General features: G+C 37.5%; 1 protein-coding gene across 1 annotated transcript in view; it reads left to right on the forward strand.

The window, feature by feature from the left end:
- Positions 1-796: 796 nt before the first annotated feature.
- Positions 797-20580, forward strand: part of PPP2R5E (protein phosphatase 2, regulatory subunit B', epsilon isoform) — a 30426-nt gene continuing 10642 nt past the window's right edge. Inside the window, exons 1-5 of the mRNA XM_010011552.1 lie at positions 797-994; positions 13099-13200; positions 15260-15352; positions 20297-20427; positions 20512-20571. Coding sequence (XP_010009854.1) covers positions 869-994; positions 13099-13200; positions 15260-15352; positions 20297-20427; positions 20512-20571 — 512 coding nt within the window. The 5' untranslated portion in view covers positions 797-868. The remainder of the gene's footprint in view (positions 995-13098; positions 13201-15259; positions 15353-20296; positions 20428-20511; positions 20572-20580) is intronic.

A 20580-nucleotide genomic window follows, 5' to 3' on the forward strand; every position in this document is an offset into this window, starting at 1 on the left:
TTGTGTACATGAACATTGGATAAATTAAGCTTTCTGTGTGCTCTTTTGATGCGCTTGGTAAACTAACAAACCACGAGGAAATTTACATTCCTTTTCCTATTTTATTAAGTTTTTTATCTGCTGAGAATTAAGAAAACAGCAAAAGTAGTAAGTAGTACATTCTGCTTACTTTACTGGTCAAGCACATACAGTTATTTTCTGTGAAAATGTTCCTATCGATGTATGTTATATATTCATAGTACAGCAAATAGTCCTTACTGTGTTTCAGTAAAATTGATTTTGCTGTGGAAAGTGTCAACATTGGGGTAATGATTGAATCTGAAAACTTGTTTGCAGAATTATGGTCTTGCTGTGTATTCATATACATGTTTATGTATATTTAGATTGGGGGTTTAGAAATATAAATTAATCAAGCTTGATCTGTTTGACAGTTCTTTCATCCTTCTTCAGAGTGTAAGTTACTGATGGTGAATGTCAGCCTCCAATGAAAGCAGTGGTGTATCACAGAATTATGTCTTGAATGCTGTTGTGTGTGCATTTGCCACTTCAGCCTGCATTTTTTTGGTGAACTTTATTTTCTTAATAGCAGGTGATGATTAAATTACTTCTACAGCATGTTGTTCGAGGTCTGAAACACACAATAGTAATACAGTTCCTATACGGGGTTTGTTAATCTGAGCTCTGTTTTACAAAAATTGTATGAATGCTGCTTTCCTTTGAAATTGATCTTCAGAAAGAAATCCTGTTTTGTATAATAAGATGCCAGACTCACAAAGATTTCCTTTCTTGTTTCATAGACGTTCCATCTTCAGAGCAGCCTGAACTGTTCCTAAAGAAACTTCAACAGTGCTGTGTCATTTTTGACTTCATGGACACGCTTTCAGACCTTAAAATGAAAGAATACAAGCGCTCCACTCTTAATGAACTGGTGGACTACATTACAATAAGCAGAGGCTGTTTGACAGAGCAGACTTACCCTGAAGTAGTTAGAATGGTGAGTTCCTTCTTTCTCATGGTCTCTTTAAATCCACTTGCAATTCCAGTTACGCATTGTGGGCGAAATTGAACACTGGAGTAGGTGGATTAAATGAGGCCTTTGGTTTGTTTTTTCTAGTAGACATCACTTGGGGATAATTCTCCAAAGACAAAAATATTAATTTTTATATATTCTTAATTAAAGTCAAGTAGATGATGGTTATTACAGTGTCACAAATGCATGAAAGGAAACCTGGATTGTTTCTTGATGGAGAAAGATGGCAGCTGTATAATCAGAGTTCCTCATGTTTTCCCTATCTAACCACCCTCTCCCTCATCCCAGTATAAATAATGTAATGTCTTTGAAATTTATCCAAGGTCTTGAGAGCGTACTTTAGGTGGAGATAGCCTAAAGTATACACAGGTAATGATTTTTAAAGAATACATGTTAAAAATGTTGTATATGGTCAGCGTGGAAATTTCTTGGTTGTATTATATGGATTCATCGTAGCTGCCATTAGAGTGAGCAAGATTACATGGCAATAAGCCGTACCTTGTATATATAGATTGTAAAATAATAGTGTTTTCAATGTAAAAATGGAAACAGTAGCAGATACTGGCTATATGGTGAAGAACGTTTATTGCGATTGGCAAAATCAGTCACTACTTTCATAATGTTTATTCTATGCTACCATACAGAACCCTTATGTCTTGTTATCTAAATGAGAAGGCAGTTAGTTAAACATAAATCTGGTGATGCTGGTTTCCTAATGGTAGTGTGCGATCATGGAATCCACTGGCTATGTGCTGTAAGAAGGAAAACGAATAGATTTTACATTGCATTATAGATGCTCCTTATTTCTTTTCTGATATATGGACACATGCTGTGTTGCTTGTCTGAAATTCTTAAAAATAGCTGTAAATAGTGACAGAACCATCACGCAGTTAATAATGAAGAAAAATAAAACAGTGTTAAGAGTGTATAGAAAAATTTTGATATGGCTGCTTTTGTGTGCGTGCATTGTCAGAAAGCCTGTAATTATGTGATCAGATTCTTCCCCTTCTGCCTCACCCTCCCTTTCTCCCTTCTATACTGGACCAATCTTCTGAATGAACTGCTTTCAGTCTGTTGTGCTATTTTATGCAGCATGTGGTCTAATGCATCATTCAAATACCAGTCTGAATACAGAATTACTACTACTTTGCTCAGTTCTTCCACTGGTGCTGCCCTGTAGCATGTAAAGGGTTTGCAAATGTTAGCTTAATCTTACTTGTACCCCTTGTGATGAACAAAGTATATCATACCCTTTGTATAGACAGGACACTGGTGCACAGGTAACTTCAATAAAATCAGGTATTTTTTCTGTGTGTAGAAGACTCCTCCAAACTGACCTCCTGGGAAAATTTGGTATTTATTTTAGCATTTCTGTTATTGAGGTTGTATTCTCATATTGACTTTGGTTATAGTTGTTTACTGCAGCAATATTTGTAGAATAAAGATGCTGCAAGTTAGTGTTGTCTGTTGGGTCCCAAGAAGGAAGAATTTGATCTGTAACTGCTTATCAAGTTCAGTTTGAATCATAAATCATAACCTATAAAGCAATATGAATTTGAACTGTGGAAGAGACACAACATCTCTTTGCTGTGAGTCCAACTGTCTTTGCAGTCACTTATGTTCATTCATAAAACAGCTTTTATCTTAAGGAAGTGACACATTGCCTAAATAGTTTGAAAAGCATGGTTCTAAGTAATTTTCTTTAAATATAGTTTGTAACTGCAGTATGGAGGAGTCACTGGAAGTAAAGATACCGTGTGAATTTTTCAAGTGGATTTTACAAATACTTGCTAATGGAGCTTCAGGAGTTCCAGTTTCAGCTTAGCTCATTTTTGATGGAATATTTTCTCCAGTACTCCCCTGATCCTTTCACTGTGTCATGCCCTTCATATTTCTTGCTTCTGCCTTGCATTTGGACTCCAGTGCTGAGCTCAAGCTATGTTTTCTTTTCAGTGCCAGAGTACCTAAGCAGGGGAGGATTGAGAGTATTCTCAAGTCCTGTATCTGGCTACTCTGTGGCACCTGACTGCCCAAACCTGGGTTTTTTTGTTTTATTTTGTTTTGAGGGGTTCTTTTTCCCCAAATAAAAAGATACCTAAATAATTAGGGAAGTCGACATGCTTTTTACCCTAAAGAACTTCCCGAGAAAGTCCCAATATTTAAGTTTTGTAAAAAACTCCAGCCTGCAACAGACACCTGTGTGTTGATGAAGCTATTGGAAAGTTGGAGTCCCGTAATTGTGCCTGTTGCAGCCAGCAGTGTTCTTGGTGCATGTGTGCTTGGAAAAACCTTTGGTGGTTGTATTCCATGTGGGCAGGATGCTATGGTCTGGAATTGAATTTGTGAGAGTGTAATCCATGGCAAACACATGAATGATTTCTGTCTATCATCCCAACGAATGCTAATGAAGTGTTTCTGTTGAACCACATCATCAGGGCTTTTGTTGGTTGCAGGTATTTTGTATTTAACAGGTAAAAATGCTATTTTTCTTCCTGGTCTTTGCTTATAAAAGCAAGACTTCCCCATCACATTGACTTCAGTTATACAGGCCCTAGAGGGAAAGGTAGGACTTCTAATATTGTATGAAAGAAGTTTTCAGTGCATATTGCCTAGTGAAGAGACAGCATTAGTCACTTTGTTCTGAAGCATGATGTTTGGTGTAACTTATTTTTTCAGGAAGTGCATGTTCTTGTTTCAAGAGGAACTGTGCTTGTAATCGTATACTAAGAGAGACTCAGCTGCACACAGTTGACTTCATGAGTGCAACTGCTGCCTTTATCTGCTTTTGCGGATTTTCATCTGGGTCTCCAACTGTGTTCACAAAGGAGCTGTCACACTGACAATCTCAGATCTGTCATGATAGTGAAGAACACAGCAGTATCTATGTCCTGAGCAAATGAGTGTCCCCATGGACTGCCTGCCACAATTGTCACAGGAGTGTTGTGATTGAAAACCCAGTATCTTAAAACTGATCAAAGTGTTCTTTGTCCCCTTGGAAGGTCTCCTCCCTGTTACATTTTGTGTTTTTCAATCCAGGCATTAATATTTCCTGCTTGATCCTTTGGGTTTCACCTTTTGGAGGTGAAGAGAAGTGCTGTAAACAGGGGAAAAAAGAAATAAGCTATTTTGTGAGTTTTGTTATCATTTAAGACCATAAGAAAAGGTGTGCCAGTCCGAAGCTGGTATTTTAAAAGCTAATAGCATTTATAAAGAAGTATTAATGGCTAAAAAGTGTTTTCCTATCTTAATTATCTAAAATGTCAAAGAAAGTAGTATCTGTGGAAAAGCCTTTTTTGTTTTAAAGTTTTATAAGATATGTGTGTATTGGTGTTCTCTGTTCATGACCCAAAAGGAGTTTGGCTTTATAGATGCTAGAATAGAGAAAGGTTGCCTGTAAAGTTCTTCAGAAACTCTGAGACTTTTTATTACTTCTAAAATGTAATGGTGTTGTGTTATAAAGGCCTGAAAAAGTCATTTGTGGTAGCCAGCATAACAGCTCCTCAATATTTTTACTGCCAGTTATCCTAAATTCGTGGCATTAAAACCTTAATCCCTAATTGTAATATCACATATTTTTGTCTTGTTCTCTTGAGCATATAATATGATGCTGTATATAGCTAAATGTGAAATCATTTGGCTATTTGTCAACCTGTGCTTCTTTAAACCACTCTCTTTAGCTTGATACATACACAAGTGTTTGACATATTATTGGTTATTTTTAAAAAGAGAATGAAATTGAATTTACTAATGGCCACCAAAGCAAGCTTGTAGTGTCCTCGTCACTGTCATCAATATCAGTTGATGGGAAGAGCAGTTGGGATTTGTGTTAATGGCCATAAGCTAGACAGATTTATTCAGGAGGGTGTTGCTCAGTGTGCTTCCCCTGCAGTTTGATGTGTTGTTCAGAAGGGCATATGACATTCTTTAGAATTAGGCTAGTCATAGGAAAAAAGGCCCTTGCCAATTAAACCACACTCTGCTAAGAAGGAAATGCCAGTAATGTGGCTTTATGAGCCAATAATTGGATGCTTAATCTAAAATGTGTTCCTGTCTGAGCAAAATGTGGAGGCTAAACTAATGATGCTGATATTGCTGGTGGATTAAGCAATGGTAGTTGAATGAATTAAATGTTTGTTATTATCTGTGATATCCTAAAGGGTGTATGTAGTAGAGCTTTTTGTTTCCTGGGTATTAAAACATAGATTGAGGAAGCTGATCTCTTTCAATTTAAAAATTGGATGGGAAAAATTGACAAGCTGTTAAACTGAGAAGTCTGGATGAAGCTCTTTGTTGGTGAGCAGCATTTCAGCTCTCCTATTGCTGCTTCAGAAGTTGTAAACCTGACCCCTGATGTTTACCATGCTGTTTATGCAGCAGCCATGGATGGTTGCCAGCCCATATGAGATGGCTAATAAAATATTTTTGAGATACACCTTTTAGAATGGAATAGTGCTGTGTTGTTCTCTCTTTTAAATGCAGAAATGCCTTTGGCTTCCTGTTGTTGTCTTTATTTTTTCTGTAATGACACATCAAGTTAAATAAGACTAATCTCTAGCCAAAGTGAAGCATTATATTAGACATCTTGTGGCTTAGAAGCTGTGTTGAAGTACACAGCAAAAGAAACTTGGTTAAATGAGTACCCAGATAAATATCAAATCCATACTTTCATTCATTTATTTATTTTTTTTTTCTTCTCAACAGAAGTGAGGGCAGAATCTGATCAGGAGTTTTTGTGACAGACCTGTTAAACATGAAGACTGTCTTGTTAACATGGTAAAAACCCCATGTCTTAAGGAGCCTAGTTTTTGGAAGTATTCTGGCTGTTCAGCTTCATAGGAATTATGAATTTTTAAATTTTCAACAGCTTTAGCTATAGTTTCTGGCTAAGTATGACACCCTGCTTGCTAACTGGTCATCCTGTATAGGGTTTTCTCTGTTAAAATGTTCTTGGATAGAGATTTTTGTGCAAGTGTACCTATACTCAGTGTTACCTTTTTAATCTAGCAAAAACCATGTGCATATGTTCCTGTTGGTTCTTGTATTAGATTTAAAAATGTAATAGTGAATGTCATTTCAAGTTACAGTCTTACAAGGATTTACAAATAAAATTTCTTTTCTAATATGAATTTTATACACCATTAGGAATTCTGTAAAACGTTAGGAATTAATTTTAACCTCTGATCAGTAGAAGTTGAATGGATTGTTTTGAAACCATCTGAAATGCTGAAAGGAAGATGCAATGTTCTTTGGCCCCCAAAATGGACTTGGATTAAAAATTGTCATGTAGATGCAGCCATGATGGAGCAAGCATGCTATGGAAATTAGGGGGGGGGAAAAGATAAACATCACATTATATTTTATTTCTGTTCTTTTTTCTTTAATGTGAGGGTTATCAATTCTATAGGAGCAGGAAAAGAATCTAACTTTGGTTTCTTTTATGCATTATTTGCAAATCCGTGTTAGATGCATTTTATTTTTCACATTCTTTATACACCTAGTTTGTACAAAACCCACAATGCTTATTAAAATAAGAGACTCTGATGTTCTGTACTCCTCTCAAAAAATCAGCTGGAGGCAGCTTCTCTTGCACTAGTTGTCCCTAATAATTTTTCCCGACAGTATGTAATTACATTTACCCGTATCCATTATTCCTCCTGCTGGTTATATAGGCCTTTCATTTGTCAGACTTTATCTGCATAATAGTACAGTTACTAGGTCTAAAACAAAGAAATAAGCTGGAATAACAGTTTCTTATTTATTTTTCCGAGAAGTACTTGTATTGAGTGCAGCTGGTTTTTTGGGTTTTGTTTGTTTGTTTGTTTTTTTAAGGAGTGCACATCCCCACCTGCATTTTGGCTGTGTCATCTTCTAAAATACCTTTCAAGCATTGTGTCTGTAGATAAGCACAATATGAATCTTCTGGGGGATTGTTTTCTTGGAGTTTGAATTTGTTCTGTTTTGTTCTTCAGTTTGGACTCTGAGACAGTATGAGTTTTGTCATGCTGTCTAGAGTTCAGGTTCAGATACTGGTAGGCTTTCACTTCATCTGATGCCTGCTCTAGAGTTGAGGGGCTCTTTCTGCTGGTGCTGTGCTTTAATTTGTCCAAGATACTTGAGTTTGTGCTGTGAATTTTTAGATTGTATTGTATAGAATTAGTTGGGGACACATTAAATAAATAAGTGTTCCTTGGATCATCTCAAACCATAGTTATGTGGAGGTAGTGAGGAACAGGATTGTACCTTTAGGATACCCTGTTATGGTTCAGGTTTAGGTGACACAGAGTGGGATTTCAGAGCTCCAGTTTCCAGCAGTTTCCAGGAGTGCTGCCTGGGGATGGGTCTGTGCTGGTCGGATCCTGAGTGGGCTCTTGAAGTGGATCTCCCGTTTGTTCTCACTCCACTTGGATGTTTGTGACAGAGAAGTCTTAGGGTTTGAAAATTCAGTTCATTTTGGGCAAAATGTCTATTCCAGGAGTGTAATGCTTTCCGACTTGCTCATAGGCTTCAGTGCAAGAGATCACTAGAAAAACTCCTCTCTCCAAACATTCATATTGTGGACATTGCAGCTGACCACCAGAAATCTTGTTCTACAAACTTGCTCCTGTTGCACTCATCGGCCAACAGAACTCTAAGGATCTCAATTTTGCTACTTGCTCATCTGTATGGATGGAAGCTGCTACCACCATGGAAGTAGGTGATGGTAAGCTGACAAGTTTAGGAGCCCTGATCTAGAGCTAAATTCTTGCAGGTTATTGATTAAATCTTTGTAAGACTTAAAGGTCAGGAAAAGATGAGAAGGACTGTTTTCCCCCCACCCTGTGATCTGGATTGTTGACTGTCTTTGCAGTCCAACGTAGTTACTGCAGCCAAGTCAGAAGCGATGCTGCTGGGCAAAAAGAAGGTACAGAATATTAAGCCTTGAAAGATTATTCAGGCAAGCAGTGGTGCAGAAAAGGACCTGAGCATTGTGGTTTACTATCATGAGTATCTTAATGTGAGTTACTGGTACAGTCACTGTTCAAAGAAATGAATGTTGATAAATTAGAATGGCAACATGCAGGAAAAAAAAGAGGGAGAAGGTCTGGCGTTTTATACCTACCCCAGTATATTTGCTGTGCACAGATGGGAGCTCAAAGGAAGGAAGCAAGAGTAATCACAGGATTATAAACAAACAAGGAAACTAACAACTGCCAGGGTTCAGAAGCTCTAGCTCTGCATTTAGCAGCACAGAGGTCAAGAAGTGTCATGGCTATATAAAAATACCTACATATAAATAGATACATACTACATATGTAAATAGATATACACAGATGTAAAATAGATATACACAGATGTAAAATAGATCTGGTGGTTTAACAAGAACCAACAGGGAATCAGGCAGATTCAACTTTGAAGCAGGGCTGTCGTTAGATTAGTAGTAAAACTTTAGGAGAAGCGAGTTGGTGGAATCATTTATAATCTTTTAAGATAAAACTAAATGTTACTTTGTGTAAGATGTACTTTAGTCAAGCTTCTAACAATTCAACAGGTTATATGGAGACATTATAGCTGAGTGACTGCAGTAGTCACTTCAGGCTCTAAAATACATAAATCCGTAAACAATATTAAATAATATTAAAAAACCATGTGCAGAAATACATTTAAGAAGGACAAGTTTAGTGCCTGTTCCATGGGCCATTGTTGTCTCACAGCATGGCTTCACGTTATGGCTTAATGACATGTTATTGTTACTGTGTGTTGTTAATATGCACAGTAGTTCAAACGTTGCATGTGCAGAGATACTCAGTTTCAATTTCATATGTACACAGGGTTTATTTGGATGGTTCCACATATTGATAATAGAAGAAGAGGTATATCCTGTGAGCTAATAGGCATTCACTTATCCTGGGTTTTTTGTAGCTAATATATTAAGCTTCCTTGCATACATGTTTGTTTTCAGGTTCCATTCAGGAAAACTACTACTGATAAAAATCTATGTTTCAAACAGCACAGAGTAGGAGTGCTGAGCTGAAATTAAATTTGTGAATTGTTTCTGTTACAGCATCACCATTTTTATAGCACTCTGGTGAGGGACAGAGAATGGACTTCTCAAAATATTTATTCCTACTTTCAGACTTACGCTTTTTAGTATTTTCTTCTCTAAAAGGTATTACAAATATAAATGTGATAAAATCAAAGCTTTCCTGAAGCTTATTACTTTTAACTGTATATTCACAGTTCTGCATTGCCAGGTACAGTCATCAGATCTATTTAGAATTTGCTGCTCATTCTTTGTGGGAGTATCAGAGCAGCCTTCGCTATCTTGTTGTTTGTTTTTAATAAGTAGACATAAGTCAATGTGATTGCCTGGAAAGGTTTTTAAGAATGGTTTGGGTTGGAAGGGACCTTAAATCTCATCTTGTTCCAGCCCCGAGCAGGGAGACGTTCCACTAGACCAGGTTGCCCAAAGCCCTATCCAGCCTCGCCTTGAATACTGCCAGGGATGGGGCAGCCACAACTTCTCTGGGCAACCTGTGCCAGTGTCTCACCACCCTCACAGCAAAGAACTTGGTTTTGTTTTTCTTCTGGTCAGAACTGTGTGTAACACATTGACATGGAGCATAGAGGTTTCTGGCATCTCAAATTTAAAAATCTATCATTTTGGCATTTCTGACTTGATCTTGGAAATTTCAGATTCAGTTCCAATTGGTAGATATTACTGATCTGTTAAATTGGTTTCTGACACTTGCGTGTTTAAATTCTGCATAGCAGGGGAGCAGTGATGTACTTTTCTACACCCAGTTTGATGTGTTGCTTCTGAAAGGGACAGTAATGGAGGATATAAGAGGAGGTCTGTCATCATACAACTTTCTACAACATTAGAGTTCTGGTTTGCTTGACAAAAATAGCATCCAGGCTTGGAGATGTTCCTAACAAGTGGAAGACAGAAATCAGTATGATCAGTAGTCGTTTGTGTTGGCTATGGGAGAGGAATCATCAGGGACTGTATATGCCGGCTGGCAGGGATGTCCTTTGGCTTGATGATCCAACAGAGGTCAGAAGAGAAATGATTCAGCTATCCAGCTGAAGGAATTTTGGCATGCTGCATGGGCCCAGTGATAAATACTAAATAGCTACCTTATGCCCATCTGAGAAAAAATTATTCTTTTGGATTTGATGTAGTGTATTCCCATCTTTGTGTGGTAGCTGTCAAAGTCTCTAATGTACAGCTGGGCAGTTCATGCATGGAAGAACTTGTTGCCTTCGCTTCTCCCTTAGAGGCATATAACATTAGCCACCCAGAGGCTACTGATTCAGATAAGCATGCTAGAAATTGACACTGTATGTAAATGAGCTATCATGCTGTGTTGTGGTGATTAATGTAACAGTAATGACACACATTATCTTTTAAAATTATGATAACCTGGGGAAATCACTTAAAGATAATCTCTTCTGTCTGTTCTTCTCGGGAGAATATCTGCATTTTGGTTTCATATAGCTTATCTTTTCTCCTAATGCAAAAAAGAAAATGAAAGAGAGCAAACTGTACACTAGGACCATATTTTACCTTGTTCATTTACTCTTGCATGTTAATTTTCTTATGCAAAAAAACTGCTTTAGAGTTGCCTTGAGACTGGCCTCTTTTTAATAGGCACTCTCCAGAAATACTGGTTTTGTTACAAGCTCAAGACTCAGGTGTCAGTGCTGGCACTTAACTAGTTGTTGCTGAACCCTTCATACGTCTGTCATGCTATTTAGGCCCTGGCACTAGCTGCTTGAGGCTTGGTTTGACTTAATATAAATCTTACAGGAATTTGTCTTAGTTTAGCTTTTCATTCTGAAAGTAGACACTGTTTCTTGCAGGATTTGCTTGTGCCGTAATTCAGTATCTGTTCAAGTTTCTAAACACAACAGCTGATGAATACTTATCTTTTCTCTGATCTGTTGGTACAAGTTTCAATAATTTACGTATGGTTAAATTTGCAGGAAGATTTCGTTCTTGTTCCAAATAGTTTAAAGGTGGGGGGGGGGGGGGGGGGTTGGGATGGGTTAAGGGGGGGGGGGGGGGGAAGCTATGGAATGCGTTTGGTTTTGCTAGTTTCCTATTTTGGTCCAAATCCTGGGAAGGCCGGGATTTTTTCATGTGAAGCATTAACCAAAAATGCTTCAGTAAGTATTGCAGAATCCCAGATGTTCAGATCCAAAGCACCAATAGGTACCTTTTCCCTTTTTCACTTGGGAATCCTTTGAGCCATCTACCCTCTTTTGATGTGTGCTCTTAACACAAGAACAACTCTGTCATGCTAATTCTGGTAACTTTCCTCCTCTCCCTGTTATTGTTTTTTTTTAAATCAGAGATAGTAGAAGGAGGAGCTCAGGAATGTGTGTATTCCTGAATGGTTATTTCACCTCCTCATGAAAGTCTTTTCATGAGGGGCTCTTGAGAGAAGTGAATTAAGTCGGGGGAAGAAGATGGAGAAGGGAGAAGAGTATCTCCTAATAAATATTAGTAATCGCTTGGTAGGTATGCACACAGGGCAAGCAGAATTCAGTATCAGCATAGACTATAGTAAGTGCTCTATCTGTTAAGGTTGAAAGCCACGTGACTTGAAAACATGAGATTTACATGTACAGTGAAGGCTTCTGTAAAAGTGTGTTTTACTGTAACTGTAGTGAAATACACCCTCTTGTGGCAAGAAAGGAAAACTCCAAGCAGAAACTCTGTATGACCCCTTTTTTGTTTGCATTGGGTTTGGGTTTGGTTTTGGTTTTTGTTTTGTTTTCTTTTTCCTGTGCTCACTGGTTTGCCGTACTTTTCTTTTATCTTTCCCTTGTGCTCAGTGAATATTCCTCACTGGTATGCAGCACATGTGCTTTCCTACAGTTTTCTGTTGTTTCATCTTTCTGTTTATGCAGTACCTGATTCTGTTCTGATTTTCTTGCAGATATTTTCTTGCAAAGCTTTACTCTTTCTATTTCAATCCGTTTTTTTCAGTGTTTGAACTGTATTTAAACTCTTCGCTTTAACGTGTCCTTTCTTATTAAGTTGCCAACATTGAAAATATGCCTTACAGACTAACTTCTAAACTTTTACAGGAGTAAAAGGCTGGAAAAATAAATAAGGATGTTGCAGAATATACTAGCTTTGTTTCTTAAATAGCTTAGTTTGTCTGAACTCCATTGAAGGGGTCATGTACAGACAGGATTAGGAGATAACATGCTGCTTTTCCCAGCTGTTTGATTAACAGCTTAGAAATGGGTCAAATGCAGTAGCAGAGTGCAAAGAAGACACAACATCACCTTCAAAGTGCAGAAAAGGCTCTACACTATGTCTGCAGTTCATCAGATTTGCTGCATAATAAACTGTACACTCCATTCAGCACTATGATTAACCCAGGAAAGCACTCTTGTTCAGTCTTTGCTGGTAGCATGGACCTCACAAAGCCAAGCAATCTCAGCAAAATTCCTCTAAATAAGATTAGGCAAAGTGAAACAACCATGAAATAAAATGTAGGCTAGCTGTTGAGCAAATACTGTTTGTTGCTTTTATTTAATGCCGATTTCTGTACTTGGCACGAGGTGTCCAGGCGTATAATGTGTAAATAGCACTCGCAATTTTTAACAAGTGCTGATGGATGAGACCTTAATCAGATATCATCAATGTTTTCCCTGTGTAACAGAAAATAAGTGTTGTATGAAAACACTTGTAAATGTGTGTTGATGGCATTTCCTGCAACTCCTAAACAGTTGTGGCTCTCAGCTCATTGATGCCTAGTAGGGTTGGGAATTACTTGTTGGTTGACTCATCTGGAAAATGGTGGACAGAAATGGTGGCAGACTGGGTAATGCCAGTATAGTAGTGGAAAGAAGAAACAAAAACATCTAGAGAAGGGAAAGGCGAGGCATGTGGCAGGTTTGTAAACTGTCAGGTTTCTTAGACCTGTGCTGTTGCTGAAGAGCTTTGTCAGATAGCAGGCAAAAGAAACACTGCTTATGTGACGGAAGAGAGTAAGTATAGACATACAGAGTCTGAGATCTAGTACCTATTTGAAAAACAGATCTCATAATTCTTTCTTTTCACTTTCCAGGTATCTTGCAATATATTCAGAACTCTCCCACCTAGTGACAGCAATGAATTTGATCCAGAAGAAGATGAGCCCACCTTGGAGGCATCGTGGCCACATTTACAGGTTTTTCATCATTTGTCTCAGAAATGCGTATCACTGCTTAATATATCTAATAATTTTCTCAGCTGCTTTTTAACCTGTGAATCTGAACTAGTATATGAGACACATGTATTAATATTGTTCATGGCTCTAATATAGTACCTACAAAGATGGAAGAGTACTTCGAAATTTGCAAAATTTTGAAGCTTTCTTTCACAATTGTATTGATGGTGCCACTCATATTCTTGTTTTCCTTCACTGATTTAAAAATTATTCTGCTTTCCAAACCACTCCGTTGCGCAAGTGTCTTTCAGCAATTTCTGCAAGAACATTGTGGGGTTGATACTTCTCACAGTTTTGCTTTACAGAGGGTAGTTAATTTTCAAACGAAAGTACACAGGTGTTGGTAGGTGATCAGAAATATGAATGAGAAGCTGCATCCTTATCTGAGTCTTCCTTCCTTCCTGGTCAAGGGTTGATTTCAGGTGTTTGTACTAGGATGCACGCTCATTGTTGTGTATCATCCCTTCCTCTGTACCTTGAATGTCAACACATGGTATTTTGAACAAAGACCATAAAATAATTTTGGAGAAAGCATCACCGATGCTAATGCAGTAAAATTCTTTATAGAAAATACAGATGCAGATCCTGTCTGTGTTAGTCAGAACAATGACTTACACCATTAGTAAATTTAGAAGAAGTTTGCCTGAGAAGTAACAGTTTGTGGAATCTGGAAGTTTCTGTGAGTAAAGGAGCACAATTGATCTCAGCTTGAAATAAGGATTTTACTGGACAGTTGCATGCTCATTCCTTGTCTGTGAGCAGTTTGTGTCACTCTTTTGTGCTACAAATTCAGAATTTGTTGAAATGTAGGTTTTATCTCTCATATTAAAAAAAGAAAAAAAGGAATCTTAAAAGCTTCAAGGCAGCTCTGAACGGCTCTGCCTTACTGGAAACAGCACAGGCATATGTATCTGCTATCTTATGTTCGTTGACACTAGTGCTGTAGTTTTAGAAGTCATTATTTACATGGAAATGATGGCATTTCTTAGCTGGTGGATGATTTACCGTTGTCAGGAAGAAAGAAATGCACCAAAGTATTTGTCAGGAGTTGATGGAATTGATTTCCTGATGATTTAATATTAGTTATGTAAGCTGTCACTTTTTCCATATCATATTTCTAAACCTCTCTCCCCCTTTTTGATTTTCTATCCTTTTAGAAGTCAGAGAACACTGACGTAAAGCAGCAGCAGTATTTCACCATATTGATGTTAGCATGAAAAAGTTCAAAATTATTTTAAAATGTAATTTTTAGCTTCCTTTCTCCTTTCGGTATCAATATTCATACTCACTGAAGTCAGAAAGGAAAAGGTTTTAAATAGCTGCTCTTCTTGAAAAGGTTCAACAGAAAGGCCACAGCAGTCTCTGTTTCACTTCACTTCCTTTTTGCCTGGTTTTCATACTCTTTTTCTCTGCTGTATTAGAAGTCTGTTACTGTCCCACTGAATAGTTTAGGCAGAGATGGATTTGCTTGAAAGTAAGCAGGTTTTCTCCAGCCCTGAGGCTAATATTAACAGTAAGTTAGGAACTTCTGAATAAATACTGGTTTGTATTCTCCTTCTGTGTTTCACGTTGTAGTAGAAAGCTACTCTAAGCAGTTTCTAATTTAATTTACATATTTCCAACTGTTTCACCAGCCCTTTCAGAATTGTAATGTCTGTATTTGATGTGACTTAGCCATTCAGAGGGCAGTTTAAGTGTGCTTTCCAATTACTCTCGGAAGCTTTACAAGATGGTAACAAGCATTACAAAATGGCAATGCCTGTTCTTGGTGATGAAATGTCTTTGACTGGACTTTAATAAGCAAAACTAACTTTTAAAAGCTCATATAATTAATTGTAACTCTTAAGATAACAATTTGATAAAGGAGAAAAATCTTTTTCTTTTTTTTTTAATCTTTTGTTCTGTGGAAAAATAAGTGTTTTATCTTCTAGCAAAAGAATTTAGAGAAAGACTTTAAAATATAAAGAGTAATCAAGTCATAAACTAAACCATTGATTTTTTCTTTTCTATTCTTCTTCAGCTTGTATATGAGTTTTTCATACGATTTTTGGAAAGCCAAGAATTTCAGCCCAGCATTGCCAAAAAATACATAGATCAGAAATTTGTATTGCAGGTAAGCTGACCTTTTTTCTTTAAGGCTTCCTTTTGCTTTTGAAAAAAATGTATTTAGAAATATTTTGCTTAGAATTTGAAAGTGTGATTTTATTTGCAACAGAAGAAGGCTAAGCAAGTGTATACAATGAAAGTTTTCAGTCTGTGGAGGTAGGGGAAACGTATGTGTCTTTATATGTCAGTCTCGTTGCTATAGATATATAAAACGGATGGTTTGTATCCAGTTTTGATACCTTAATCAAAATATTTGACTTACTGGTTATGAGAGGGAGCTGAAGCAGTAATTGTTGAAAAATGAAAGATTTGCTATCAAGTAGTCCAAAAAGGGTGATATCTAGAGAGACTACTTAAATGCCTGTTTTAATGTGTCTTAATATTGTTAAAATGTTTCTGTTGGAAAGGGAGAGTATTTCTCCCTTTATCTCTGCTGGAGAGCTCCAGGAGGGGCAGAAGTTCATTAAGAAATCTATTCCCAGTGCAGTTCTGAAAACAGTGATTCTGTAGTGGTCGGGGAGGAAGTAAATCAAAAGGCCATGTGACGTTCAAGCTCTATTAAAAGCATGGAAGAAATAGTATCAATAATAAACAACACTGGCAAAGAATGGGTACCTTTATTTTTGTAGTGTGCTTGCCATTGTTTTGGCTAAATGGAAGAAATGGCTTCTGTCATTCGGTCAGCTGGTAGCCAGGGTTTTTGTGTTTCAAATTTAACCTTCTTCCCTTCTTCCTCCTTTTGTACAAGCTAGGCTTCTTGTATGCTTTGTTATTTCACTTGAAACTACAGTACTTGCTCTTCTTTGATGAGGAATTTTTGTCAAGGCCTTGACAGATGCCAGAACAGAGGTGGCTGTTGGAAGATGTTTTCTGGGATAGGCCAGGAAATTCCACAGATATGACTTTCATCTTCAGGTTTTGGGAATAGGCCTGTCTTGTGTTCTCTGTTCCCATCATGAATTTTTGTATAATTGCAAAGTCAGAAAGAACTTCAAGTTTAATGCTGCCTGTAGCTTGCTTTTGAAATCAGGGAAATTTAGAAAGATTCCTACTTAGTCAGAAAAGGAAGTTTCCTTGTGGGCTGAGACTTGGACAAAAGCCAAACTAAAAGTGGCAGGAGACACTCAGCATTTGTGAAGACCATTCTCCACCTCTTTGTCCTACAGCTTTTATTTTTCCCTGTAGTGGTCAGGCAATAAAAGTAGTGCTTTTACTGCCCGTGTATATGATTTTTATGGATAACTAAAAACCATAGCAAAGAGAGCAACTTCTGTCCTTAGATTCAAAGATTCAAAGGAGGGACTTCAATTTCCTTCTTAATATCACAGACCTTCTTCACCCTACAGAAGCAACAGGATATGTATATTTTACCCATCTTCTAAATACAATGGTGTTTGTCATCTAGATCAACCTCTGTGGTGAAATTCCCTTTTTGTTCATCTAAATGCTGACTTGAACAAGGGGCTACACCAGTCTGATCATAGTTACCTAGTGGAGACATAAGAATATGCATGGGGAGATAACCAGTCTTTACAGTTCCAGACTGATTTTATTTTCTTTAGCAGGATTGCATTAGAAGGCATATTTGTGTTCCACTTAGAAACCTAGAGAAAATAATTCCTGGATGCTCTTGTTATGTGCTGCTGGACTTGGTCATGACTGGTGGCATCCCACTTATGCCCTTTCAATGTGTTCAAACATGTTGAGAGTTTGGAATGGTAGAATGGGTCTAAACCAAGGCTTTTACTTTTTTCTTTTAAGTCCTGTTAGTGTTTTTTAAATCTACTAAGTGAAAGAATGGTATCTACTGAAAGAGGAAAATACGACATTTTAAAACTTGCGTATCTGAAAATGTATGATATCACAGTTAAGACTTTGAAAGAATTCTAAGGAGTCCTAAGTTCTGGCCATATGGTTAAGTGATGCATTTGTACGTACTGCTGTGCACAGTGTGTCAATTTAAAATTCACTTTTTTCTATAAAAAGTTACGTTGAGCTGTATGTGTGTATATATATATGCAAGAAGATACTTTTCTGTGTGTGTGTTTGTCTTCAGCCTGTAGGAACCAGGTTATCCTTCCATTTCTTACTGTATTTGTTCTGTGTCTACAGTAATTCCTTAGAATCTGTGACTATAAACCACTTACATAGGAAACCAATTTGAGACTTAAGGACATGAAGCATGTTTGATGTTCCATGACAGTGACAACGCAAGTGTCGACAGTCTGAAATCAGCAATGAGAATGGCTATATAAAAAAAAGATAGAGTTTTTTTTAATGGGCATTTTTGAGGCTTTTTCTTATTTGCTTGTTTTTTGCCTTATTTTTTTTTTTTTTTAATATGGATGTGTTTCTGGATTTCAGCTGTATGTTTTGATAAAATGCTGTATGTAACAATGTAACTGTTCTTTTCCAAAGCCTGTGTATATACAGTCTGAAATGGTTGGCAGTGGTTGCTAAGAGACATACTGTTCTAATATATCCACAAGTGTCTGTGTTATGTAGGTTGCTATTTTGGAAAATTTATTTCCCTTCTCTACGTATGCTTAGTGTCAGAACAGTCACGTAAATTATGGAAGTCTTGCAGCTTATCCGTAAAAACAAGAATTTATTGTTGAAACCTGGTAACAAATTTAGCATATCAAAATAATTGTCTGTCTTTAAATGAGAGACTGAGTCTTAGTTCAGCAATGTTTCCATAAAGGATCTGTGTAAGAGAACTGGAAATATAAATACTTTGCTTCTAAAAGCAGGCCAATAAGAAAATTAAAAACTTAAGTGTTTCCAGCTGTTTGCTGGGTGAAATTTACTGTTTGGGGAAGGATGAGGTGACTGTTTATTTATTTAACTGTAGAACTAATTGAGCAAAGCAATGTGTTTATAACTTCTGGAGGCAGCTGACATACCTCATGAAATTCCCACCACAGATTCTTGCTGCAAGGAAAAGATAGTGGGATCTCATTACAAGCTACAGAAAAATCCAAAACTGTGTGGAAGAATACGTACATCAGTCCTAAACCTGGATATTAGAAAGCAAAATGCCAGACACCTTAACAAATTTTAATGATATTTTTCTGTCTCTCTCTTTTTTTCTTTTTTTTTTTTCCTTTCCATTTTTACCTGCTCAAAGTTGTGTAGCAGTTTAACAGAGAACAGGTAGTATACATACACTGACATATGTACTTATAATAGGTATTTATAATGTATCCATTTGTGAATCCAAGATAGTATTGTTTTCTACCATTTCTGTAATAATTTTCTGACAGCATTTTATATGTTTGTCAGACCTGTTTGTCAAACTCTTCATTTCTCTTGCAAGACAGGTACTGGTTGACAGTTAATTTCTTTCTCATGCAAACAAGTGGTTGCTTATGATTACTACCTTAAACTTACCTTTTTTCTGTGCACTAGGGGGGTGGTGTTTAGTTTTTGTGTTTGGTTGGTTGGTTTTGTTTTTTAAATAAAGTTTATTTTCTAACTTATCCCAACCGTCTGCCAGAATAGCCAATGCTGTGATGTCAAAAAGAATGAAGAAGGTCTAAGGAGGGGATTCAAGGGGAATAGAAGAAGGATCTGCAGGTGATATTCCTGAAAAAATACCTTAATTCTTAGAGACAACTTCAGGTGTCAGTGTGTCGGAATATATGAAAGACACCGGATGGCATTCTCTTTTGAAGACCTTAGGCCCACTGTAGGAGAGGATCAGCTTTGAGACCATCTTAAGAACCTGAATATGCACAAGTCCATGGGACCTGATGAAATCCATCCTGAAGGAGCTGGCGAATGAAGTTGCTAAGCCACTGTCCATCGTATTTGAAAAATCATGGCAGTCAGGTGAAGTTCCTGGTGACTGGAAGAAGGGTAATATAACCCCCATTTTTGAGAAGGGGAAGGTGGAAGACCTGGGGAACTACAGACCAGTCAGTCTCACCTCTGTGTCTGGCAAAATCCTGCAGCAGATTCTCCTGAAAAGGATGCTGAGGCACATGAAAAACAATGAGGTGGTTGGTGACAGCTAGCATGGTTTCACCTGACCGATTTGGTGGCCTTCTATGATAGGGCTACGGAACTGATGGACAGGGGCAGAGCAGTTGACGTCATCTACCTGGACTTGTGCAAAGCGTTCGACACTGTCCTGCACAACATCCTTGTCTCTAAATTGGAGAGACATCAATTTGATGGATGGACCACTCAGTGGATAAAGAACTGGCAGGATGGCTGCACACAAAGAGTTGTGGTAAATGGCTCAATGTCCAGTTGGAGACCAGTAACGAGTGGTGTTCCTCAGGGGTCGGTGTTGGGACCTGTGTTGTTCAACGTCTTTGTCGGTGACATGGACAGTGGGATGTTCAACAAGGAGGATTAATTCCACCTGATGCTTTGATTTGTGTTGACTGGTGGAGATCATGTAACCACAGATTCAGTGCTGGCGTAGACTTCACTGTTGAGCCTTTCCACAGTGTGATGGCCATGCAATCACTAGGAAGGCTTCAGAACTCGTAATACAAATTACACGCAATTAGAAAAATGTGAGCTTGACACAATTTTGTGGGAACAAATAAGACCAAATGAGGATCTTTTAGTTCTTCAGAGTGAGGGAGTGGTGTATGGTAAGAGGCAAACTGTCCTATTTGTAGATACAACAACATCTAAGAATTTATTGATTTGGAGGAGGAGAATGAAAGCAGCATTTTGGAGCCAGTTAATCAGAAGTTTATTAGTTGTTTGAGATTGCCAAACTTTTGTTATGCCAGACGTGGAACTGAGTTGTTTTTTGGTGATGTAGTGGGGTTACAACTACAGATTTTTTTAATACTGTATTTCCACACCTTGGGTTACTGATATTGCATTTTTACATGCATGAACATGTAATTCTTCTTTTATATAGAAGTTTGTGTGTCATACTCGTCAAATGTCTACTGCTTCAGTTCTCTTTTCCCTTTAAACACAGCTGTTGGAGCTGTTTGACAGCGAAGACCCTCGAGAACGAGACTACCTGAAAACAGTCTTGCACAGAATTTATGGCAAGTTTCTGGGTCTTAGAGCATTTATCCGAAAACAGATTAATAATATTTTTCTACGGTAAGTTGTGGAAGAAGGTACGTTTTGCTTATGAACATTTTAAGAAACCAATATATTACTTATATTTAACTTTTCTTTTTTTAGATTTGTTTATGAAACTGAACACTTCAATGGCGTAGCTGAACTGTTGGAAATTTTAGGAAGGTAAATCAG

This window comes from Nestor notabilis, unplaced genomic scaffold (genome assembly GCF_000696875.1).
Source record: "Nestor notabilis isolate BGI_N333 unplaced genomic scaffold, ASM69687v1 scaffold5963, whole genome shotgun sequence".
NCBI classification, from domain to species: Eukaryota; Metazoa; Chordata; class Aves; order Psittaciformes; family Psittacidae; genus Nestor; species Nestor notabilis.